This window comes from Halichoerus grypus, chromosome 5, assembly GCF_964656455.1.
Source record: "Halichoerus grypus chromosome 5, mHalGry1.hap1.1, whole genome shotgun sequence".
NCBI classification, from domain to species: Eukaryota; Metazoa; Chordata; class Mammalia; order Carnivora; family Phocidae; genus Halichoerus; species Halichoerus grypus.
The window spans coordinates 147,421,752-147,448,484 of record NC_135716.1 but is presented as its reverse complement, the minus strand read 5'-3'; the positions used below and the strand labels follow the sequence as shown (position 1 = coordinate 147,448,484).

The window sequence follows — 26,733 nt, the reverse complement described above, 5'->3', positions numbered from 1 at the left end:
GTTTCTAGTGAAAAGGAGTAATGAATGGAATTTTACTGAATAGTTCCCAGTTTTCATAAAATATATTTTTGACATTACGTTGGAATTCCCTTTATTAGCATGCTGTGTTTTTTGTTTTTAGCAAACATAAAAATTCCCTACTGACATTTCACAAATCAAGGCTCAGTTCCCCTAATCTTATTTTCTGCATAAGGTTTTTAAGTTGCTCATTTTGGAATCTGTAATTTACCACAGATCTTTTCAGGGTCATAACCTGGGAAAAGAACACTATATTGAACTGGGAAAACAGATGTCAGTCAAGCTCTGTCACCTTCTAGTTAAGTGATCTTAGTCGAAGTAAGCTCTCCAAGCCTTCATTTCTTAATCCATAAAGTGAGTAAGAACTATCTCCACCGATGATTAAGTGAAGCAAAGATATATTTGAAAGAACTCTGTAAAATGTAAAGGTCTGTGTAAATAATGGACAATGTGTATAAAAGTGCCTAGCACACTACATTTCTCACGATTATACCAATTAAGTTTCCCTGTTTCTTTTCCACTAACTCACTCCATTTTTAAAAAGTTAAAGACCTTGAGCTGTTTGAGGGTAGGGACCACAACTTTTGCTATCAACTTTGTACCTCCAAAATCTATCACAATGATGTATATACTGTAAGTGCTTAATTTATGTTCACCGAATGGTTCACCGAATAACCAGTATTGTGCTTATAAATTTAAACCGTGGGTATCAGTAAGCATATGCATCTATCAAATTGCATTGTATTTAGAATTTAAACTGACAATCCAAAATACTAGACATTTGTAATACACAGCATATGCCTTGTATATTCCTAGTGATATTGAGTTGTGGCTTATAAACTTTTTTTTTTACCTTAATCTATAGAAAGAAATAGATTTTACACCCTAATCTAGTAAATATATGTATTTATTTGGATAGGTCTCTCTGTGTGTATATACATACATAAACACATATATGTAATACAGACACATTCATCCACATGCATAATTTACATGCACACACACATGCACATACAGTTGTGGAAAAGTTTCATGAAGTAATATGTATCCTTGTATACCATGTAATGCATGTATTCCATGTAATGCACCCTCATATATCCTATTGTCTTATTTCATTCTTATTTTATTTTTTGTATACAAAGTATGTCTTCATTTTTTCTAAACAAAAACAACTTGTATAGGTATACATATGAATGCACAGACACACACAAAGAGGTGCATCTACGTACAGACAGAATTCGAAAAAGATACCATGCTGCAAACATTGTTTTTCTCCAGGAGGTAGAATTATCAGACTTTTCACTTTCTATTTTAAAAATGCACATAGTGGGGGTGCCTGGGTGGCTTAGTCGTTAAGCGTCTGACTTTGGCTCAGGTCATGATCCCGGCGTCCTGGGATCAAGCCCCGCATCGGGCTCCCTGCTCAGCGGGAAGCCTGCCTCTCCCTCTCCCCGACTTGTGTTCCCTCTCTCGCTATGTCTGTCAAATAAATAAATAAATAAATAAAACCTTTAAAAAAAAGATGCACATAGTGTAGTACTCTATTATTAACAATAGTTAATTTAATATTTTTATACATGAAAAACTTGCAATGTATATTAGGAAAACAAATGTGCATGTATGAAACGGTTTTATGTTATATGGAGAAAACAATTTTACGTTTTATGGAATAAGGCAGTGTTTCTCACTGAGTCGGGCACAATCACCGACTATATAGGCCAGGGAGATGTTTTCTGTGGGGACCAGAAGCAGAGCTCTCCTCTTGTCCATCTGCTTCAGGGCTGCCCAGTATCTCCTATTTTCCCAGCCATGGTCCTTCTGACTTTTTTCTTGTCCCTGACTGAACCTATGAAGCTCACAAAATGATTTTAACACCTCAGGCCGCATGCGTTTGAAGAGCAATAAGATGATGTTTATTCGCTTCTAGTTACCAGTATGTCAAGGTGGGTCAGCTCATGGAGTCCTAAGTAATGAACACTTTGGTGGTCAGCAGCACCAAAGACTCAAAAGCTCTGAACACTCCAGAACACTCCTGTCTTACTTCATCTTTTAAAAAAATTTTATCATGACCATTAAAACAATTTCAATATCCACTAAACCTTTACAGTCTAAAATTTAAAACCTTAACACTAAAATAATAACCATGAAGCAGTACATGGAAATACTTGCCTACCAAAGAGTACTATTTAAGACAGCTAATTTCTTATAGTTACTTCTGAGACAATAAAATCTTGAACAAAACTAGGCATTCCTGTGTCTGGCCCTCTCACATACCTATCACTTAGCCTGTCTCTTCCTTAGTCTCTGCATAAACTTAGAGGATATAGAAAAAAAAAAAAAATCACACAACACAAGCTCTTTGCAAACTGTGCAAGAGAAATGCAATAAATTATCAGATTGCCAGAAACATTTTGATAAAAACAGTATATTTGTGTAAGTAAGATACAGAGGTACAAAGGTTCTTTGGTTTTTCTTACCATAAATACAAGGTAAGAAGTATAAATGAAAATTTAGCAAGTCAAATTTTTCCTCAGTTATTCTTTTTTCCAGAAAAGCTATAGTTTAGCTTTAAAGAGCAATTAAAGTTTCAGGATAATTTACTATTTGGATTTTCATTTTTTTATAGGCCCATGGGAAAATATTGCCCTCTGTGGGAAAGACACACAAGTCACTACGTCAAATGTAAGAAAGTGGTATTTTGTGTGTGTGTATGTGGTTTGTTTGTTTTATTTATTTTCCTAAGTAAACTCTACACCCAACATGGGGCTTGAACTTACAACCCCGAGATCAAGAGTCACATGCGCTACCAACTGAACCAGCCAGGTGCCCCCTGGTATGTTTGTTCTTAAGGTTTGGAGATCAGATGCAAGGATATAATACAATTCCTTCCACAGATATAGATAATATAATTCCTTCCACAGATTACAGATAGCAAATATTATCTGGCACACTTGGTAGTATAGTTTGCTGAGATTATTTTCCTTGCTCAGAAACACTGTTTTATTTTCTCAATGATAATTTATAATATCCAGAGTCCTTTCTACTTTTCTCATTTATGTTCCTTCCTTTGAAAGAAGTTCCCTTTCAAAAAACTTAAAGAAAATGAAAAGACAAGCCAGAGACTGGGAGAAATTATTTGCAAATCAAATATCTGATAAAGAACTTATATCCAGAAGATATTTTTAAAAACTCTTGTAATTTAATAATAATTAGACAATCCATTTTTAAAAAATGGGCAGAAGATTTATACAGACATTTCATCCAAGAGGATATACAAATGGCTAATAAGCACATGAAAAGATACTCAACGTCACTAGTCGTTAGAAAAATACAAACTGAGGGTTGCTGGAGTAGAGGGGGGTGTGAGGGAGGGGGTGGCTGGGTGATGGACATTGGGGAGGGTATGTGTTATGGTGAGCGCTGTAAATTGTGTTAAGACTGATGAATCACAGACTTGTACCCCTGAAACAAATAATACATTATACGTTAATAAAAAAATTTAAAAAAAAAAAGGAAAAATACAAATTAGAGACTATGAGATACCACTTCATACCCACTAGAATGACTAAAATCAGTTAGGTAGACAATAAAGTGTTGATAAGATTATGGAGAAACTGGAACCCTCATATATTGCTAGTGGGAATGTGAAATGGTATAGCGACTTTGGAAAATGGTTTGGCAATTTAAAGTTAAAAAAAACCTTAAACATAACTTCACAATATAACCAACTATTCCGTACCCAAGAAAAATGAAAACAATGCAAATGTTCATAGCAGCATTATTCATAATAGCCAACAAACAGAAAGAATCCAAATGCTCATTAATCAGTGAATGGATAAATAAAATGCTTTATAAATATACAATGAAATATAATGTTGATACATGCTACAAAACACATGAGCCTCAAAAACATTATGCTTGTGAAGGAAACCACATGAAAAAGACTACATAGTGTTTGATTTCATTTACATGAAGTGCTCAGAAAAGGCAAACCTATAGAAGCAGAAAGCAGATTAGTACTTACCTAGGGGTAAAAGTGGGGAGTCACTACAAATGGGTGCAAGGGATCTTTTAGGAGTGATAGAAATGTTCTAAAACTGGATTGTGATGGGATTGAGCACTTCTAAGTTTACTGAAAATCACTGAATTGTATCCTTAAAACCTGTTAATTTTATGGTATGTAAATTATTCATAAAAAAACAATTTTAAATAAACTCGAAGAAGAAAATTATTTTAAAGATTATTCATTCAGCTGGTAGCATTCCCACTAGGACAGCCTTCTTTTGGGGTACCTGTTTATTGAGTACCTACAGCAGGATAAGAACTGTGCTAAATGATGAGAGAGAAAAAAAAAATGTTTAAGTTCCTAGACCAAAAAGCTCAGTCAGCTGGGGGAGACAGACACATAAACAAATATGCAGGGGAAAATGTTACTATTGCTGTAACAGAAGTAGAGTCCAATACAGGCAGGGTTCAGAAAATGCTATAAAGAAATAAAAAGTTAAGCTATGTCTTGCAAGATGAGTGAGTAGGTATTCACCTGTCAGACAAGAGAGGAGAAGAAAGCATATCAAGGGGTAGGATTTCATTATACATAATAATTAACTGAGAACACTGGACTACCTGTTAGAAGATCTGGATTCTAGGCTGTGGCTCTTTTAAAGGCAATGTAACCATAGGTAAATTACTTAACCTTCCTTGGCTTCAGTTCGTTCAAATTCAAAATGAAAAGAATGAGCTACATGATCTCTCTCCTCCCATCTTACTATCATTCTATAAAATATTACTCTCCATTTAGGGAAGCCTAGAATAACAAAGCAAAAGATCTATACTCTGGACCCACACAACACAGCATGTTTATCTATATAAAGAACAATTCCCTAATTAAAATAATAAAGGTCTCCAAATAAGCAAATGTTCATGGGGGGGCGGTATTTATAAAAATAAGCAACACTTAGAGAGCATTTATTGCTAAACTGTGTCACAGCGTTTAGTCCTTTACATTTCATTTAATCCCTACAGCAGACCTAAAAGGTAGAGGTACTGTTAAATCTCCAATATTGAAGATGAGGAATCTGATACTAAGATGATTCAGGCACTAAGTGGCAGAGCCAGACTTAAACCTAAACCCATACCCCTGGCCATGACTCCAGTGATAATAATCAGATGTACAAGATGTATGACAATTTTAACTTACGACAGGCAACAAGAAATGTACTTGTATAAAATGAATGAAAAGTGAGGGGAAAGGAACACAAACCGAGAAAGTATTATTTACTAAGAGGATATGGTGAGGCCCCATTTGAGCATATTTCTCATTGCCACAAAGACTTACTGAACTGATTTCCTGTTGTGAATCTTGCAGGTGCTGCTGAAGAGGTCCCAGGTGAGCCTTCCCTGACTCCACACTCTCCTCCAATTCTGCCGTTTCTTGCTGTAGGCGACTCAGCTCTTCCCTAGCTTTGGCCAGCTCTTCCTCATAAGTAGAGATTTGCGATTCTTGACTAGTTAATTCAGCTTTCAGGGATGAGATCTGTAACATGGGAGTGAATGACAAGAAATGGGGATTAAAAAAAAAGAATTGTCATTAAAATGTTCCATAATGCAAATATGTTTATTTGCTCAGTTTACTATTTTGGTGGGTTTTGTTTTTTTTTTTTTTTGGAAGTACATATTTTTGATAGAGAAGGGCAATTAAGAGAGAAATAGAGGGGACTTGAAGGCATAGGTACCACACACTTTCAGCTAAAATTTGGAAAAGTAGTACTACAATTTCCGGATGAACAGGAGGGCTCCAACTCCTTCATGTGCCCCAGCTGTTGACTAGATTGCCACCTGACAACAACAGTAGCAACAACAAGAAGCAAAGAATGTTTCCAGGAAAAGCAACTAAGGTATAGATACAGGCAGCAGCGAATGGCCAGACTTTACCAGCTGGGCCTCCTCAGCGCATTTCTTTCTAACTTCCTTCAGTTGCTCCTCCAGCTGGGATTTCTGCTCATCTAGTCCATCAAGGAGTTCCTGTACTTGCTGTTTCTGGGCCTGGAGTTTTTGCAGATTAGTATTCTCCCTTTGAACTTCATCTTGCAGATCCTGAAATACAAGAAAATTAACATATTTATTATCTTTGGAGAGGGGGAAGGTTAACAATTTTTAAAAGCCTATCTTAAGGGAAAATAAAGTCTTTTTTTTTTTTAAGATTTTATTTATTTATTTGACAGAGAGAGAGACAGCGAGAGAGGGAACACAAGCAAAGAAATGGGAGAGAGAGAAGCAGGCTTCCTGCTGAGCAGGGAGCCCAATGCGGGGCTCGATCCCAGGACCCTGGGATCATGACCTGAGCCGAAGGCAGACGCTTAACGACTGAGCCACCCAGGCGCCCCAAGGGAAAATAAAGTCTTATTAAATATATTGTGTTGGTAGATTGGAGGAATCCCAGCTTTAAATACTGTCTTTACTTCAGGATTTCTTCCCTAGACTCCAGATTTTAAAATCCAATTTGCTTACTCAAATCTGTCTTTGGATGTCTGATGAGCTTCTCGAACATGTCAAAAACAGAACTCCTGGCATTTTCCCCCCAACCCAAATCTGCTTTATCTTCAATCTTCCCCCTCTCAGTTTCTCTGGCCAAAAAATCCAGCATGTTCTTTGACTCTTTCTCTCACATCTCATCTCCAATCTGTCAGCAAATTTTATTGCTTCTTCCTTCAAAATATATTCAAAATCTGGCCACTTTTTCCCTCAACCTTGGTCCAAGTCACTGTTCTCTCTCTCTTGGATTGCTGCCTTCTAACTGGTTTCCCTGCTTCTACCCAGGCTACCTACAGTTTATTTTCAGCCCAGTAGTCACTGTAAAAAACCTGCGTCAGATGAGTCACTCCTCTATTCAAAATTCTGCATTGAATCCCCATCTCCCTTACTGTAAATACCAAAGTCCTCACAACGGCCCTGCATCTCCCAACTTCATTTCCTACTGCGTTTCCCTTGCTCAGCCACTCTGGCCTCACTGCTGCTCCTCAAACATGCCAGACAGGCTCCTTTCTCAGGATCTTCCATTAATTATCCCTTCTTCCTAGAAAGTTCTTCCCCCAGGTATCCATATGGTCAAACCCTCATCACTTTCAAGTCTTCGCTCAACTATAACCTTTCCACAATGAGGCTACAGTGCGGTACCATTACCACCACCTCCCTCCCCTAAGTCTCCTTCATATATAGCAGTAATTTTATTCATTTTCTAGAACAGCTTTATTGAGATAAACATACCATAAAACTCACCCATTTAAAGTGTACAATTTCAATGCCTTTGAGTTCAATTTTTAGTGCCTTTATGCAACCATCACAATTTTTTTAGAACATTTTCAATCACCCCAAAAAGAAACCCCATACCCACTAGCAAGTCACTCTATTTCCCTCCCGATCACCCCAGCCCTAGGCAACCACCAATCTACTTTCTATCTCGATAAGCTTTGTCTATTCCGGATAGTTAATACAGATGAAATCATACAACATCTGGCTCTTTGTGATTGGCTTCTTTGTGACTTAGCATGTTTTCAAGGCTCATCTGTATTGGTATAATATTTAAACAGCTTTACTGAGATTTGATTTACATACCATAAAATTTGCCCATTGTAAGCATACAATTAAGTTTTAGCAAATACACAATTGTGCAACCATCATCACAATCCAGTTTTACAACACTTCCATTATCTAAAAAGTTCCTTCATACTCCTTTGCAGTCAATCCTCATTTCCATTTGAAGCCCCAGGCAACCAATGATCTGCCGTCGCTCCAGTTTTTGCCTTTTGTAGAAATTTCACATAAATGGAAAATCATACAATACATAATCTATTATATCTGGCTTCTTACACCTAGTATAGTATTTTTGAGATTTGTCTCAGTTGTTGCAATGTATAGGTAGTTTGTTCCTTTTTATTACTGAGTAGTATTTCATTGTATGAATACACATTTGATGGACATTTAGATTGCTCCCAGTTTTTGGCTATTATGAATAATAGAGCATATAATTTATTTATCTTGTTCATGGTCTATTTCCTTCTACTACAATATAAGCTCCATGAGTCAGGAGATATTTGTGAGTTTTGTTCACTGCTATATTCAGAGTTCCCAGTATACCAGAGGTACTCCATAGATATTTAGTAAATGATGAATGGTATCATAAAGATGTCAATTCTTTCCTAATTAATCTATACATTCCAATGAAAATCCTAACAAGGTTTTGCAAGGAGCCTGACAAGCTGGTTCTAAAACACATTTGGAAGAAAAAAGAAAAAGAAACAGCATAATAAAATGTAAAAGGACTTAACCTACTAGGTATTATGAATTATTGGAAAACTGAAATAATTAAGACAGTTTGATGCTGATACAAGGATAGACAAATAGATTAAAGGAACAGAAAAGAGAATTTAGACACAGATCTGGCATATACAGAAATAATGATGTGAAAATATGACATTAAAATTGACTGGAAGGAGGATCCTTTTGTAGTTCGTAAGCGTGATGATTGGGTGTTCACGCTGTTGTGTGACATGTGCATCCCCTCAAACCTTGTTACAACCTCGGCACATTACCTGTCTGGTGTGAACTTGGAAAAAAAAATTGACTGGAAGGAAAAAAGAATTAAATACTCAATAAATATCCTGGGCATACCCGTACAGTGAAAAATAAAATAAAATGAAGTCCCTAAATCACACCAAAGAGAAAAATAAATTCCAGGTATATTAACAGACCTAAGTATGAAAATCAAAACTTTAAAATGTATGGAAGATAAAGTTTAAAAAAATGTATAGACGAAAATAGAGATCTCAGTGTAGGAAGGAATTTCCTAAAGATAAATCATTTTGAAAATGCTATATTTATTTATGTACTATACTTTTTGCTTAATGATAAAGGCTACAGAAACTAAAAAATTACAATGGGAAATCTCTGTACCCTCTGCTTAATTTTACTATGAACCTAAAACTGCTCTAAAGAAAAAAGTCTATTTAAAAAAAAATACAAAAGAGACCTTGGGAGATAGATGAAAGCACTGCCATTATCATTACCACCATAAAACAGAGCAGCCAAGATGGCCTGATTTATATGTCCTCTAACATTTGGGGTTCCTCACCTGGACCACAGAAAATCATTTGAGTGACTATTTTCCCAATTCTTTGAAGAATGGTACAATATTAGTACCATTGTAGATACACAGGGGAGAGATTAATTCACTGTTTATAAAAAGGTTTTCAAAGGGAATTAGGACTTAATGCTCTCCAAGAACCACAAGTAAGGAAGAAGGGATTGATAACTGTAAGGCATGTTTTGGCAGCAGGTAGGCAGAGATCTCAAAAAGGGTGAAATAAAATTGTGAACACAAATTTCTAAAAATAATATCTTTTAAATAACATACTATTCAAAGACCCCATCAATCATTCATCAGAATAAGAATCTAAGAACAACAAAAGAAAAACTTAGAAGAAGGTCTCTGAATTACTGCATTCAAAACAAGGACTTCTACAATAGCCCTTAAAATGTGCTAGGTATTGTCCCAGACTCTTTACATATATTAACTCATTTATAATCCACATGACAGATCTATGAAGTAGGTACTATTGTTATTCACATCTCATGGATGAGAAAACTGAGGCACAAATGGACAAGTACTTATCCAAAGTTACAGTTAGCAGGTAATGGATTCAAACTAGGTTCTGATTCCAGAGTCTGAGTCCTTAATCACTAAGCTATACAGTGTCTACAGACTAAATGTCTCACAAGTACGCTATTTTTCAAATATATGTAGATGCTTCTGTGATTAGGTAAAACATTGAACAATGCTTTTAATAACTGATTTTCACTTATATTTTCTCAACCAACTGATTAATCTAAAAATAAAATTACTATCATGCTGCTTTCTTTAAAAAGTTCCTTTAAAAAGGCCCACACAATGGATGATCATGAAAGACTCTTCTTGTGTGGACATTCCATGAGTCTATGTGATTACAGATTCATAATGGTAAGCTCCACTAGTACTTTATCATTAGTTTGCCAGCATGCCTAAATTTTTAACCTTGCCTATATGGTTAACTGATCCATACTCAAAATGAAGATACAGTCTTAGATATGCACCTGGCATTGGCTCTCAATAAATACATACTAGTTTTCATTGTCCCTTCCTTGATTCATACTTTGTTTTTCTGTCTTCCTATTCCAAATCTCCAACTTTCTTAAAAAAAGAAAAAACTCATTGCAAAGTAGAGTTCTTTATTCCCTCTGCAAAATATATAATGGGTCCCTCTTATCTGTAGGATAAAGTAAAACTGCCTACAAGATACATGAGAACCTTCAATTCTGGGCTCCATGTTATCCTTCCTCTTCTTCTACTACCCTCTTTTCCTTATATTCACCTGTGCCCCAGCCTCAATAAACCATCTTCTTTCTCCGAGAGACAATATACTTCAATGTCCCTGTGCCTTTCCTAAGCCATTTCCTCTGCCTTGAGTGTCCTTCCACACCATCGTTACCTGGAAACACTATTCATTCCTCAAAGCCCAGCCAAATTTAATCTTCTCTGACTCACCTTGAGCTTTCTTTACTGTGCTCTTATAGCAGTTTGTACTTAACCTCTATTATCACACATACTACACTGTAAACAATAAACAAACTGTAGGACACTATAAACAATAAACTGTAAACAATAAACTGAAAGACAGAGCCAATGTCTCATCTTTCTTTGAGGTTCCACAATCTAGTACAATGCGTAGCACATTCCAGAGGATTAATTAAACAATGATGTGTAACTATCACAAAGCTTCTAGTACCTGGTAGAAACTCTTGGAAAATGTGCCAGAGGTTGATAGAAAGAAAGGATTTTATGTTCTTTTACCATTCTGTGAAAAGCTTCACTCTGCACTTAAACTATAAGTAAATATTAATAGGAGCCTCAAACTGACCTATGATAAATGCTTTCTGTTAAATTAAAATCATACCTAAATTTCTATACTGGTTCAATATTTTTATAGTCTATAGACCAAGACTGATCTGACATTTAAAATTTCCATTATATGGAAATAATCTTTACTGCCTTATTAGCACATTACTGTAGCATATACCTTTCTTGTGTTTTTAAGCTTATATATTTGTGTTTTTTACATAATATTATGTACTATTCTTACTCTTCAGGAAGGTGGAATAACAGCTTTACTTTAACACAGTAACTGGGAAAACTACAATGGTTTGAAAATTTCTTGTAAGTAAATTATAAAATATTTTTTTAAATGCCACCTACAGCTCAAGTAATTTTATTGGTTTGGGAATATAATCCATCATAAAAACCTTACTTTGGTCATAAAGTTATTATATAGTTTATATATAATGATATGCTAGCCTAAAAAGCATTTTTTAAGAATCCTGTGGAAAAATTTTTTTCTCTTTCCCTTTAATTAAAAATGTTCAGGGGTGGGAAAAGGAAAAAAATATCTGTTACCTATTCCCATCCTCAAATACTCTAGTCTGATTTCCCACCCTCTCCCAACCCTCCCCCCACCAAAAAATCTTAGACTTGATCTCTAATAATATCTAGTCTTTATAAATATATGCAATTTTGATGTCTCTACTTCTATTGTAAATCTAATTAAAAATAAAATTTACCTTAAATGGGTCATATAACATAAGAAAATGTCTAGGGGCAGGGCGCCTGGGTGGCTCAGTCAGTTAAGCAGCTGACTCTTGATTTTGGCTCAGGTTGTGATATCAGGGTCGTGGGACTGAGCCCCTAGTCAGGCTCTGCACTCAGTGCAGAGTCTGCTTGAGACTCTCTCTCACTCTGCCCCTCCCCTCCCCCCTGTTCTTTTCTCTCTTAAAATAAAGAAATAAAATCTTAAAAAAAAAAAGAAAATGTCTAGAACATAATGCTAATGTTTTAAAGCTGAATATGAGGCATGTACAGTATAATCACAAATAAATATAAAGCCATTTATGTATATTCATAAAAAATATAGCAAAATGTTAACAATGGCTCTCTCTAGAATGTGAAATTGTAGGGGTTTTTTTATACTTTTCTATATTTTATAAGATTATATGGACCCATGTATAATCTGAAAATGTCAAGTTTGCAGTTTTTAAAGTATCACATATCTCTGGTGGTTTCATACCAGTATAAAAAAAAATATTCAGATGTGACGGAATTTTTATGTAAAAACTACCAATAGTAGGAATAATGCTGGTTTCCTTTAATAAATTGAAACATTTTTCAAAACTAGTATTTTTAGTGAGCCACTTTAAATACACTCTTTGAAGATAAGTTTGTGCAAAAGGAAAGGGAATAAACAAGCCAATATATTTACTCATTCTTGACCTTTTCTTTTCCACAGAGCAAACAAATTCACTACAATTTCCCAGCCTCACTTCTTAGCTGTAGTAAAAATCCACACAGTAATACAAAAGTATAGGCTTCAAGGGAAAGGTTACTGAGAAAATACCTCACCTTAGTGATATATTCTAAGCTGGATAGATGTCCATATTAAAACTAATTATAATTAATGTTTCTTCATGTCTATTTCTTTTTTTTTAAGATTTTATTTACTTATTTGAGAGAGAGAGAGAGAGCAGGGGAGGAGCAGAGGGAGAAGGACAAGCAGGCTCCACGCTCAGTGCAGAGCCCAAAGTGGGGCTCAATCTCACAACCCTGGGATCATGACCTGAGGCAAAATCAAGAGTCAGATGCTTAACTGACTGAGCCACCCAGGGGCCCCATCTTCATGTCTATTTCTAAATATGTTAAAAGATCATCTCTTGGGGCGCCTGGGTGGCTCAGTCATTAAGCATCTGCCTTCGGCTCAGGTCATGATCCCAGGGTCCTGGGATTGAGCCCCGCGTCGGGCTCCCTGCTCAGCACGAAGCCTGCTTCTCCCTCTCCCACTCCCCCTGCTTGTGTTCCCTCTCTCACTGTCTCTCTCTGTCAAAATAAATAAATAAAATCTTAAAAAAAAAAAAATCATCTCTTGGGGCACCTAGGTGGCTCAGTCGGTTAAGCATCTGCCTTCTGCTTCTCCTGAGTCCCAGGATCAAGCCCTGCATCGGGCTCCCTGCTCAGCAGGGAGTCTGCTTCTCCTTCTGCCCTTCACCCTGCTTGTGCTCTCACCCTACTAGTGCTCTCTGGCTCTTGCTCTCGCTCTCTCAAATAAATAAATAAAATCTTTTTTAAAAAATCATCTCTTAAAAAATCTTAACACTAATCCATACACAAAGGGCCTACTTTTTCAGTAAGCAAACTTAAAGTTATTAAACTGCACAAAATCAAAACGAACAGATGCAAACATACATACTACAAGAATCAGAATCAAAATTTCACCGCAAAATTACTTGTAATACTACCACCACTGCAATGCAATTTCCCTATCAACATCAGTATTCAGATAAACTTGGCTATTTTATTTTTGGTATAGATTTGCTTATCCTGAGACTAAGTGAAGGCAACAGATGCACATCTCCCCTGCTTGCCCACCTCCCCAACGCCCCCGCTCCCACCCTTGACTAGGGCAGTGGCAGGCTCTCCTAGCAAACAGTATCTTCCACCAAACTAGGATAATTGTCTCTTAACTTTAAGGTAGCCCTTTGGGAAAATCCTCTTCTGATTCAGTGCGTGACCTCAGCACTATCAAATGCCATCCTATCAAGTAAGTGACTGAAGACATTTGCAGAAGCCTTCCTAGTTATGCTCTATTTTCCATGGTCATGCTCTACTTGCCTATCTGTGCCATCAACAGAAGAAAGAAGGATAGCAGCAATTAAGAGACTGGCAAGAATGGAGTGAACAAAACTACAGTAACACAGTGCCAAGGTCTGTTTTAGAAAAATACCAAAGCAGCCACATCCAAGATTCCTCATCACGGAATGAAGGGATCCTTGCGTTAGTATCTTGGCTTTATTTAAAAAGAACTTTCAAGGAAAATGTCTTGTTTTCTAGAAATCACACAAGTTAATGAAAATTATAAACTCGGGTGCCTGGGTGGCTCAGATGGTTAAGCATCTGCCTTCGGCTCAGGTCATGATCTCAGGGTCCTGGGATCGAGTCCCGCATTGGGACTCCCTGCTCAGTGCAGAGCCTGCTTCTCCCTCTCCCTCTGCCACTCCCTCTGCTTGTGCTCTTCTGTCTATCTCTCTGTCAAATAAATAAATAAAATCTTTAAAAAAAAAAAAATTATAAACTCATCCCCATCCTTCCACACCCCATGAAGTGCAACAGAGGTAATGAAAATAGAATTTAAACAAATACATAAAAACTCTTAGCTGTATTAAAAAGAGTAAAATTTATTTTAGCAATCCAAGTCAGTTGTATGACTTAAGAAGTAACTTAAGTATTAAAGCTGTTAAGTATTAGCAAAATGAATACATTTGCATCTGTTTCACATAAAATACAGAGTAAAAAATAAAAATACCATTAACTTATGAATACTTATTTAAAAACCCCAAAGCATATATAAAGACATGTACTTATACTAGTATATCTATACCTGAAGAATTATTAAAGAGAACAAGGGGAATTTTAAATATTTCAGTAATCTTATAAAAATGCTATTTAACTGATTTTAAAAATTCTACAGACTAATCCAAAACTAGAAATAATCTAGAAAACATTCATTATGTTGGCCTAATTCTCAAAACGGAAGTTATAGGAGTATTCTTTTTTTTTTAAGATTTTATTTATTTATTTGAGAGACAAAGAGAGATCAGAAGCAGTGGAGAGGGGTAGAGGGAGAAGCAGACCCCCCTGCTGAGCTGGGAGCCCAATGAGGAACTCCAGGGTTCCGGGATCATGACCCGAGTTAAAGGCAGATGTTCAACCGACTGAGCCACCCAGGTGCCCCTATAGGAGTATTCTTTTTTTTTATGGTATGTTAATCACCATACATTACATCATTAGTTTTTGATGTAGTGTTCCATGATTCACTGTTTGCGTATAACACCCAGTGCCCCATGCAGAACGTGCCCTCTTTAATACCCATCACCAGGCCAACCCTTCCCCCCACCCCCCTCCCCTCTAAAACCTCAGCTGACAATGGACTCTGAGGAGTATTCTTAATATAAAAAAAGTATCAACTATAGAGCAAGATGTTTAGGTCAAAGAACAGAAAGGAAGTCTATTAAACTAGGTGGGTGTTAGAAATCCTCACCAACAGCCTGCCTTTATTTCCCAATCATATGCTTCCCAGCATGTTCTAAGAGCATTATCGCTAGGAAAAGAATGTTGAGCTCATGTATCTAATTTTATTTCTACCCAAAATAAGTCATCCCTCTTCATCTAAGGAAAAAAAAAAAACCCTAAGTGATTAAAATGAAACAAAAAAAGGACAATTACTATGATTACTGAACCTTTACTGAAAAAGTATAAACAAGTGGGAGCTTCTTTTGCATGAGAGTGGCATGAACAAGTATGAACTTTATGGAAAGGTCTGACTCTGTGTGAACCTACCATGCTCCCAATCCTTTCTGTGTAGGGCTTCTGGGTGTGTCTTGTCCTATTTTTAATTTCATGTACAAAACTGAAGTTTATTCATTTCTATGGTCAACAGCTTCCTTAAATTCATCTCCATGTAATAATATATTATCAAATATAGTGAAAGAAATTTTCCACAGTACAATTTCTTAGCTTAAGGAGTTTACAATAGAGACTGGAAGATACTGGAACCATACACACTATACTAGCACAAGAAGGTAACATACTGGACATATCATCTAAGTAAATACACACTCCTCTGGGAGTTCCAACATAGGAAAGATTAATATAGACTAGGAGACAGAGAAGGAAAACTTTTATTTAGAGAAGTGGTGGGATTTGAGCTGGGCTTTAAGGCATGGGCAGAATTCACATAAGCAGGGAGGTAGGGAACATTCTAGATCACAACAACAGATATAAGCGTAGGAATAAGAAAGAGAATGTGTATGGCACAGTTTAGAGGCAGACAATAAAAAAACAAGTAGTACAAGAGGAGAATTTGTATCTCATCTTCTTTTCCTACCTCCAATATACCCATGAGGTAGGACATCCTCTCATCATTAACAGCGGCAGTGGGCAGCAGTCAAGATTTTTCACAGCTGAGAGTCATGATACTAAAATTGGTTTAGGAAGAAGGGCAAGAAGAGGATGGCAAGAAGAGCACTTATGATCTGATTTCAAAATTTCAGATGTTAGGTAAAAGGGTGGCAATAAGGAGAAAGAAAACACTGACAGAAATAGGAAAGTCCAAAACTGAAGCCAATTTTATTTTCAACAAAATGAGACTCATTTTAGATACACTGACTTTGAAATGAGAAACACTAAAATGTCTAACTGGAGATGTGAGATTAAAAAGTAGAGGGCTTGATAAATATTTGGTAGTCACCAGCATATGGATGACAGGGGGTATGAAAAAGGAAGGAAACAAGGTGGAGGCATGTATCAGTCAATCCCTGACAAAGGCAACAGAAGCAAAGGGTCTGACAGGCAGGAGAATATCTGAGAGAACAAAATTCAAGAAAGCAGGAACCAATGCAGGAAAGACCAATGGATCTGGCCTTAAGATTATTATTGGTTCTGGGAAGAAAAATTAAAGCATGGGTAAACAGCAGACTAAAGAGGATTACTTGAAAGGATAGGAAGAGGAAAAAATGGCCACATAAAAAAAGAAAAAGAAAAGAAAAAAACAGATTGGTAGCTAACATGCCAGTAATAACAGAAAAAAACAAAAAACAAAAAGGTATTTTCATATTGGTGAGTCCTGTGTGCAGATAGCCCTAAGTGAAGGCAGAAGTCAGAGAAGGAAGAGCTGGAGGATAGATAATAGGGAGATGATAGTTAGGGTATAGAATTCTACTACTAATCAGAACATTTATTCAACTTTTACCTGGTACCAATCACTCTCTGAGGCACTGTAACTGCATTATCTCATTTTATTCCTATAGCAACTCTAAGTATTTGGTATTTTTATTATTCCATATTACAGAATAGAGAGCTAATGTATAGAGTGGTTAAATTACTTACTTAGGATTACAAACCTTGTAAGAGTCAGAACTAGAATCTGAATTCAAGTTTGTCAGATACCATGTTGTTCCTACAAACTTCTATGCAACACTGAAGCAAAGCACACAGAAGAGTGAATTCCTAATTTGTTCACTTTCAGAAGAAAAACTTTAATAAATTTGTATATAGGCAGTTTAATGTAGGAAAGAATGTGGGTCTGCCTTCTCCCCTTAACAAACAAACAAACAAACAAAAGTCCAAACCATGTACCTTTGAGATAGAATGGCCTTTTATAGCTTTTTCCCCTTGGATCACTTTGGGCCTAATTTCTCCACAGAACTTGAGGAACTAGCAGAATACCTCATATGCGTTAACAGTGATCATTTCAGGAAAAAAAGTTGAAGTTAACTGCTGGTTTGTTTTTCAAGAAAAAAATCTTGAACTTAAAGTTTTCAAGATTGTAGTTCATAGGAATATAGATAGGAAACAAAAATTTAGAAATTAATTATATAGCAGATTATTTCTAACTTACCTATATTAGGACTAAAGACTACAGATATACAAAACAAAAAAGAACTAGTCTTTTGGCACTTTGGTTGCATCTAAAATTTGGTTTCTGTGCTTGAGATATGAGCTCATATAATTACTATCTATGACTTTATAAATATGGATAAAAGCAAGAACACTCAGAAAAGCCGAGTTTGGATTAGGCAGACACTCACTAATAGGTCAAAATTCCCTTACTTTTCTCCTGATGTCTTCATTATGGCATTTCTCAATAGCACCTACATTAGAAAGTCAGGTCAGAAAGCACTAAAGTTCTTTGATTTTGCGATTAATTAATAACTCCAGTAAACTGCCTTTTGCCAGAGAAATTAGAAAATAAAGCACTAGGACTTAAGAGTTACTTACAGATTTTAATTATCCATGTTATTCCTTAGTCTGTGCCTCATTACCAATGGGTAAATCAGAGTTAATCAATAGGTAATGAAATCTACTTATTACCATGTGCTTCAGAAAACTGAGAATAATCACTAAAATGAAAAGTGTTAATTACATGTAGATGTTACTTATCCATGTCATTCTTAGTCTAGTGTCTCATTATCATGTATAATACAGAGATACCTGTATTGGGGTGGAATGAGTCATGAATCTACTAATACAAAGCTTTAATCCAATGTTATCTTTTCAACAAACTTATGTTCAAACATTACAAATTGGTCTGTACTCTGCATGCTCCAAGATGCCTTTTATTTACAGCACCCAATGCAGAAAAATTAAATAGACTCCCTCTGCTAATTATACATTTTGGATTTAGCAAAGCTTAAGATTTAACATATACCTTACCATCACCACTAAATGAAAAAGGACAAAAAAAAAATCATGAAGAAATCTTGACTGATAAAAAACTTCTAAAATTGTAAGAAATCAAATATTCAAGGATAGCCCATTTAGCCTGAAAGAACAATATAAATTTCAGTGTTGTTCTAAACCAGCCTTTTCAATTCACATTCTCAAAAGATGCAGTAGGGAAAAACCAACAGGTAGATGTACATAAATAACAAAATACTGTCCATTGCAAAAACCTTCATACTTTGAAACACTATCTGGCTAAATTTAGAAGCTGTCCAGTATTATATCAGTAACTATATCTATCTCTTCAGATTGAGGAAACTTTTATAGATTATTTTATCTTCCATTCTTAAGCTATTTTCAGCAATAATTGCTTAAGTCTGTGTCTCTTTTCATTTCCTAAGCTCAAAAACTGCACAAAAATAATGTAACTGAGGTAACCACCCCCCATTTCACTACCACAAAGGGAAATATATTAGTGATGATCTCTTGACTTTTCCATCACCTTTAGGAAAATTCCAGTATATAATAAATGTAGTAATCTAATAAAATAGCCAACTTGTAACAAGAAGTCTCTGGCTTCTTCCTCAATCTCTCAGTAAATCATTCTCTCCACCCAGGCACAGTACATCTCAGACAATCTCTGGTGTATGTCCTACATCAAAACAAAACAATGGATCTACCAATTTAGAGCTTTCATTCATTTAAAACTATCAGCACAAGCAAGAAAATCGAACATACAAGTAACATGTTTTAAAAGGCCCATCCATATGCTTTTACTGGCAACTGACAACAGTGCTTCTACATCCAACCTCCTGTATGTGCTGGTATAACATTCAGGAAACAGTGCCCCAATAACATGGTCACATGCAATATTTACTGCTCTAAATGCAACACTGCTCAATTTTCTATATTTTTAATGTTTGAAATACCCCTTTTTATATCATTTCTCAATCAGAAACTGAGGTTTTATTACCTTTTCTATTCGTAAAATGAAGGTACATAATGCAGCACTTAGTGAAAATGAATTAAATCTCATTATGCTAAAGTTTAAGATATCCTGGCTACTAAGCAACTTACAAAATGCTATTTTAAATTGTTTCATATCATTTCCCATCCTATCAGTATTACAGTATTATGAGAAACAGCCCTTTAAAAACACTAGGTCTCCTTAGCTAACAAAATTTCACATTCGTAAAAAGCAATTTGTGTTTTGATGATGATGATGATGGTGATGATGATCTCACTCATTTAATTTTATTGGTGTAATAATATTTACATCGTAAGTCATTCAAACTTACCTTTAATGATATAATATATAGGTAAATATTATCTTAAAAATACTTTCAAAACTAGAAATTTATGCTAAAAATACTGCTTTCTCATTGTAGTATAATCTTTGCAGGCCAGAATTCAGAGAAAAACTATCATTTTGCAAAAGGCAAATATTTATATCACATAAATAACAGGTATTCCCTTGACCTACTCATCAATACCACAACCATCACATGGTAAATGACCCTATACATTTAAAATGAATCCTCCTAAATCAGAAATAGAATACTGAATTTTACAGTTCACTTACCTGAACCTCGCTTGTCCTCTGTTTAATAGTATCTTCTTTCTCCTTAAGGTCCTGTTCCACATTATTCTTTTCCCTAGAAGACCAGCAAACAATGCAAGAATATTTGAGAACATCAGCTACAGCTGGTATGGTTATCCATCCTCCTAACCCTGAATCGCTTTTTAAATACATAGTGAAACATTCAATTTTTAAGTGAAGGGCAGAGTTTTCCACCCTCTTTTAATTATTTATGGAATAGAAATCAATATAAGCCGTTTGTAAAAAAAAAAAAAATTGCTTTCTCACTAAAATGTGGTGAAAAGAGAATAGATTAAAAAAGGAAGAGGAGAAAAATAATCAATGAAACAGTCAGGTTGCACTGATCTCACTGTTGCTATGGAAATGATGTCCAATGAAAATTGCTGGTGAAAAAAAGGAGGGGTTGCATCAGCTCTGTAAGCTTAACCCTTAAGTACCATGTCAAATCAAATGAAAATGGCTAATAGAAATAGTCAACAATATTAAGGAAAAGGACATTTAATGAAGTGTTAATTTCCCCTTAAATCACTGGTGTGTACCACTTTTAGAATGAAACACAGAAGAAATGGATAAGACTGTCAATACACAGTCCATTTGCTCCATCAAATACCGCTCTGCTCAAAAAAAACTATTTTAGGACCACTTATCAATTCCAGTTGATCAAATACATAAAACAGTGTATACTAAGTAAAAAAAGAATTGCATTAGCATTTATCTCTTTCTATACTCTTCAGATCAAACATACTAGGATCACTTGTAGTCTGAGATACATTATCTAAATTCTTACATGCTTCCATCAGAGCTAGATTCCTAATGAATGAGTCCTAAGCAACCTTAGATTCAGAATTACAATATAAAGCTATTTCTTTTGATGTAATAAATTTAACTGCTTGTACTGAAATCACACACACACACACACACACACACACACACACACTGACTTGCTCTCTTCATTTTTTCTTTTCTTTTCTACAAAATGAGAGAAAAATCCATAGAACTCTGCAGCAATACATTTTTGGGTGGGGGTAAAGGTAAAAGAAGGCAACATGAAGAAGGGGGGATGGCATTCAAGAAGTCCTCCAGACTAGTACTGTAGAGTTTCTCCTTAGAGCTTCAAGACTATTATTTCAGTTTCATCCCAGACATCACCAAAACATAAGCTCAGGCTCCATTAAGCTGTAGCATAAAGGCAAGTGGGAAAATTAGACCAGAGGAGACACTTAGGGGACAACTTAATGCTATATTTATATTTCTCGACCCTTTTTGAGGTGATATTTTAAATGTAGACAAAAATCAACGGTTTTGGATATGCAGGCACAATGTTCTTAAGATTTGTAAGGAAAAAAAAAAAGCCCAAGAATAAAAGCTATTTGTATACTGTTACTTTTAAACACTTGAGATGGCCAAGGAGCTCACTAACCATTTGTCAGATGGGTCGCAATGTGGGTCATGATGTCGCAGAGATTTTAAACAGTCCCTTACCATGCGAATCATTGTTGCAGCCCATTCCTCCCATACCTCAATCTACTTATTATGCAAAGGTCATCCCCCACTTCCCTTATAAAATCAGGTAAAATAAAAAAATAGAAATCACAGGAAGAAAAATCTAAATATACCACACAAATTCTGCAAGCTCAATCTTGGAAATTTTTCCTTTCCTCCTTAAATGAGCAGAAGAGTGTTTTCTCCTGCTGCAGCATGTCAGAGATAAGTCACATGAAAAACTAGCCCCCTTCCCCAACCCCAAATTCTGAGAAGCATTCCACACAGGGTGAGTATCAATTTCTGACAGCAGCTAATAACAAAAATAGAAAACATCACACAGTATCATAGATCAGCACTGCACACACTAATGTGCATGTTTGTATTCAACCCCTTCTGCTTCTCTGTTAACTGCTGTTACTGACAGTGTCTGCTCAAAGATCAAGTGTGCAGCAGGAAAACAGGGCTGCAAGAAAGCAGTGAGCTGACAACGCAGCCAAGACAGAAGAGTAAGAGAGCTAAAAAAAAAAAAAAAGGAAGCTTGCTTGGTGAAAAAGGAAAACAGATTACAAAGGACTGTCAGCTCAAACCAGCAAATACAGTCTGTGTTTTGGTAAAATGGAGGAAGCTTAGAAGGTACAGATTCCGCTTCATAATTTTGAGTGTGGGAGTGAGGGTAGCAGTACTGATATCTCCAAACATATCCCAAAGACCATTTCCAACTAAACAAAATATGGGAGTGTCAGGCATTAATTCTCATAGTACTGAGATCAATTAAATTTAACTTTTGATCCACTTTTATCTAGTAAAATTCTGGCCTCATAATAATTCCTTTATTATCAAAACCAAGTAGTATAAGAGAAAATGTGTAAATGTGTAAATTACTAAAGAGAAAATGTGTAAAAAAAAAAAAAATCAGTTATATTACCTTCTATTAAAACCACCACAATTGAAAATCTGTCCTACAAATCAGACTAAAAATCAAATTATTTTCTCATTAACTTAGATTATAATTTCAGGGATGCCAAATTGTTATTCTGTGATATTCCATTGACTCTTCTTCTTCTTTTCTTTTCTTTTTTTACTTAAATACAATTAGCCAACATATAATACATCATTAGTTTCAGATGTAGAGTCCATAGACTTTTAACCTCTATAGCTATCCTTCTCATTTCGGGCAAGTACATTTAGGTGCTTGAAGATGCTTAGGTGCAAGAGAACGGGACCTGGGTCATATCTCTTACATTCTCCTTTCTTTCAAATAACGTGTATTTTTCTACAGGTGATGGATGCATAACTATACAAAGCATTCTGCTTAACATTAATAATTCAAAAACTTAATTTTTTTTTTTAAGATTTTATTTATTTATTTGACAGACAGACACAGAGAGAGAGGGAACACAAGCAGGGGGAGTGGGAGAGAGAGAAGCAGGCTTCCTGCGGAGCAGGGAGCCCGATGCGGGACTCGATCCCAGGACCCTGGGATCATGACCCGAGCTGAAGGCAGACGCTTAACCGACTGAGCCACCCAGTCACCCCTCAAAAACTTAATTCTTTTCAAGATTCTGTGCCACAATAAAAAATATTTATATGCAGTTTTCCAAGGAGCCCACCAATATATGTGGGTAAAACAGATTTAAGATATATTTTAAAAATAGGTGTGTGAGCATTTTGCCCAAAGCACTACTCATCTTGGATGACAGGAAAGCTATTGCCTTCAGCTTAGAAACTTCCAGAAGGGAAAAGAAATGATCATACATACCTTCTATCTTAGACTATCTCTGTGACCCTATTCACTCCCAAGATTCTGGCACATCCTAAAAAACCCACAAATACCAATGCTTTAAATAAAGAAAGGCTGGGGATAAGGCTCCCTAGTTTCCAAAAGCTGCTGGTTCTGATTCGGTGGAACCTAGTATGTAAACCAGCAAGAAAAGCAAAACCCAAGCTAGGCTTTCAGAAGCCTAAAGTTGATAACTGCATAAACCTACTATGAAGTAGTCAAAGCTATTCACAAGGACAGTCAGGCTCAGGGACCCAAGTCCATGAAGTTCACTTTCATTTCCCCAGGCTCTGTTTATGGGAAGAAGGGAGTGAGCGATCTGTCTTAATTTTGATAGAATACCAACATTGTCAGAGAAACAGGTTTAAGTCACCTTCAAAGCCCTTCCCAGAAACATAGTTTTAGTTTTTTTTTCTGAATATAAATATCCATTATTTTCCAACCATAGAGCAATAAAAAGAGAAACAAGTTAGAAACCAAAAACCAGTTAGTTAGAAACTCATGAAGAGGGACGCCTGGGTGGCCCAGTCAGTTAAGCATCTGCCTTCGGCTCAGGTTATGATCCCAGAGTCCTGGGATCGAATCCCATATCGGGGTCCTTGCTCAGCAGGGAGCCTGCTTATCCCTCTGCCTGCCGTTCCCCCTGCTTGTGCTCTCTCTGACAAATAAATAAATAAAATCTTAAAAAGAAAAAAAGAAACTCATGAAGGTGTATTTTTCAACCCTGAAACTTATTTATAAAAATCTTTTGGGGCACATTTGGGGATCTTATTATTAAGTAGCTTAACTGCCAAAATCTCTCTATCAAGCAAACACAGAAAAGCAAGCTATTCTCATTAGTCTTGTTACTATTCTCATTACTACAATAGTCTTTTTTTTTAAAAAGATTTTATTTATTTGACAGACACAGCGAGAGAGGGAACACAAGCAGGGGGAGTGGGAGAGGGAGAAGCAGGCTTCCCACGGAGCAGGGAGCCCAATGCGGGGCTCGATCCCAGGACCCTGGGACCATGACCCGAGCTGAAGGCAGATGCTTAAGGACTGAGCCACCCAGGCACCCCACTACGATAGTCTTTAGTAAAGCATCTAGGTCTTACAGAGAACAAGAAAATGGGACTAAAAACTGGAGACTCAGATTCTAATCTGGCTCTGCCATGAAACAGTTGTTTTTTTACTCTGATGATCACATAACTTTCAGAGCCTCAGTCTTAATTTTCATTATGCAGATGCTAATATCTCTACCATCTTAAGATTTGCAAGGTAAAATGTACAAGATGTCATGTAATTAGGAAAAAAGCAGGCTTTGAGCCTATGCTGTGCTTGCTTTTTGCTGATAACATTAACATTACTTATAATTTTAAATAACACTGATGGAGTAATTTTTAAATTTGTTAAAAGGAATTATGGGTTGCAATAAAATTTAGAACACATTGATCTAATGCATAGAATATATAATGTAATCACTGAAATTTCTGCCCCCAAATCTTGCTTAATATTCAAATAACTATTCTCTACCTTTAGAAACTCATTATATGGTTTTCAAAGCATAAGATTTGGTGTAAAATAGCCCAGAATTCAAATACTGACTCCATCACAGGGCATCTTACTTAAATCACTGTAGTAACAGTTATTTGTTCTGGCTGACCCTCCCTTCTCCTAGGACCCAGAAATCCTTTTGGGAGACTGCTCCTCTCTTTCTCCCTTACCTATCACCTTTCTGCCTGAACAGTTCAAGCAGAAGATGCCATCTTTTTACAGAGTCAACCTCTCTGAGCAATCACTGGCCAGGGACTGGCTCCTGACCAAAGCTTAACCAGTCACATTCCACCAACTCACCATCACAGGGATTAATTCAAGAACAGGCCCATGATTAAAGACAAGGCAGTCAGGATCTTTATCTAGGATGCCTTTATTTGGAACTAATAGAAAACTATTATTACCACTATACTATCTACTATTACTATCATTACAACTAATAATAATAATTATAATAATATTATTATTATAATTATGGAAACTGGCATTTATTAAACATTTACTACATAATAGGTGTTATGTGATAAGCACTTTACATGGATTATCTCATTCATTCTCAGGAAGAATTATTCCTGTGAAATGATGAAGACGGGCAAATGTGAGTCCAGGTGCTGGGGATATTTGTTGTCCCTGCCTAATGAATAATAAAATTTTCACATAAAAAGCTGAGGTGAGGTCCTCTTTCTGCCACCTTTTCGTCCCCCCATAACAGTGCGCATGAATGTCCTGGCAGATGCTCTCAAGAGCATTAACAATGCTGAGAAGAGAGGCAAGCGCCAGGTTCTTATTAGGCCGTGCTCCAAAGTCATCGTCCGGTTTCTCACTGTGATGATGAAGCATGGTTACACTGGCGAATTTGAAATCATTGATGATCACAGAATGGGGAAAATTGTTGTGAACCTCACGGGCAGGTTAAACAAGTGTGGAGTGATCAGCCCCAGATTTGATGTACAATCGAAAGATCTACAAAAATGGCAGAATAACCTGCTTCCGTCCTGCCAGTTTGGTTTCATTGTACTGACAACCTCAGCTGGCATCATGGACCATGAAGAAGCAAGACGAAAACACACAGGAGGGAAGATCCTGGGATTCTTTTTCTAGGGAGATGTAATACATACATGCAAATAAAATGCCTCAATGGACAAAAAAAAAAAACCAAAAAAGCTGAGGTGAAAGGCAAGCAGACAAGAGAATCCTGGTAGGGCTTTAGGCTCTGGCTCCTTTCCCCCCTTATGATGGTTAACTTTATGCATTAACTTGGCTAGGCCATGGTACCCAGGTATTTGGTTAAACAGGTATTTGGATGTTGCTGTAGAGATTTTTTTTTTAAAGATTTATTTATTTAGAGTTGGGGAAGGGCAGAGGGAGTGAATTTTCAAACAGACTCCCCACTGAGTCTGGGAGCGTGGAGCCGGACAGGGTGCTTGATCCCACAACCCATGAGATCATGACCTGAACCAAAACCAAGAGTCAGACACTCAACCAACTGAGCCACCCAGGCGGGTGTAGAGATTTTTTTTTAGATGAAATTAACATTTAAATCAGTAGACTTTGAGTAAAATAAATTACTCATCATAGTATGAATGGGCTTCACCCAATTAGTTTAAGGCCTTAAGAGAAAAAAAAACCTGAGGGTCCCCAAGGAAGAGAGAATTCTATGTCCAAACTGTGTTTGGACTTGAGCTACAACATCAACTCTTCCCTGAGTCTCCAACCTACTGGCCTGTCCTACACATTTCAGACTTGCCAGCTCCCACAATTGTGTGAGCCAATTTTTTAAAATAAATTGAATATAGTATCTACTTTATATATCATATGGGGGGATTGCTGCAAGGAGTGAAAAAGAAAATATACAACAAAACTCAATAATACTTCCCTATACAACTTTAAGACCTATCTACTGATTCAACAAACCAATACTGAATCTTACTATATACTTGTTACTGTGCTACACTTTAGGGC

The 26,733-nt window shown here is 36.3% G+C and overlaps 1 protein-coding gene, 1 non-coding gene and 1 pseudogene across 5 annotated transcripts in view; 2 read left to right on the top strand and 1 right to left on the bottom strand.

The window, feature by feature from the left end:
* The window catches only part of EPS15 (epidermal growth factor receptor pathway substrate 15), a 140,589-nt gene that overhangs the window by 32,521 nt on the left and 81,335 nt on the right, over positions 1 to 26,733 (bottom strand). For all 4 annotated transcript variants that reach the window (XM_036108416.2, XM_036108412.2, XM_036108414.2 and 1 more), the window contains 3 exons: positions 19,953 to 20,025; positions 5,950 to 6,111; positions 5,354 to 5,551 (listed from right to left, as the gene is read on the bottom strand). In XM_036108416.2, the coding sequence (XP_035964309.1) occupies positions 5,354 to 5,551; positions 5,950 to 6,111; positions 19,953 to 20,025 (433 nt within the window). The remainder of the gene's footprint in view (positions 1 to 5,353; positions 5,552 to 5,949; positions 6,112 to 19,952; positions 20,026 to 26,733) is intronic.
* On the top strand, positions 8,512 to 8,616 carry LOC118545881 (small nucleolar RNA U13). Its single transcript, XR_004922265.1, has one exon. It is a non-coding gene; the product is annotated as a small nucleolar RNA U13 (small nucleolar RNA).
* LOC118545873 (small ribosomal subunit protein uS8 pseudogene) lies at positions 21,370 to 25,872 on the top strand (annotated as a pseudogene).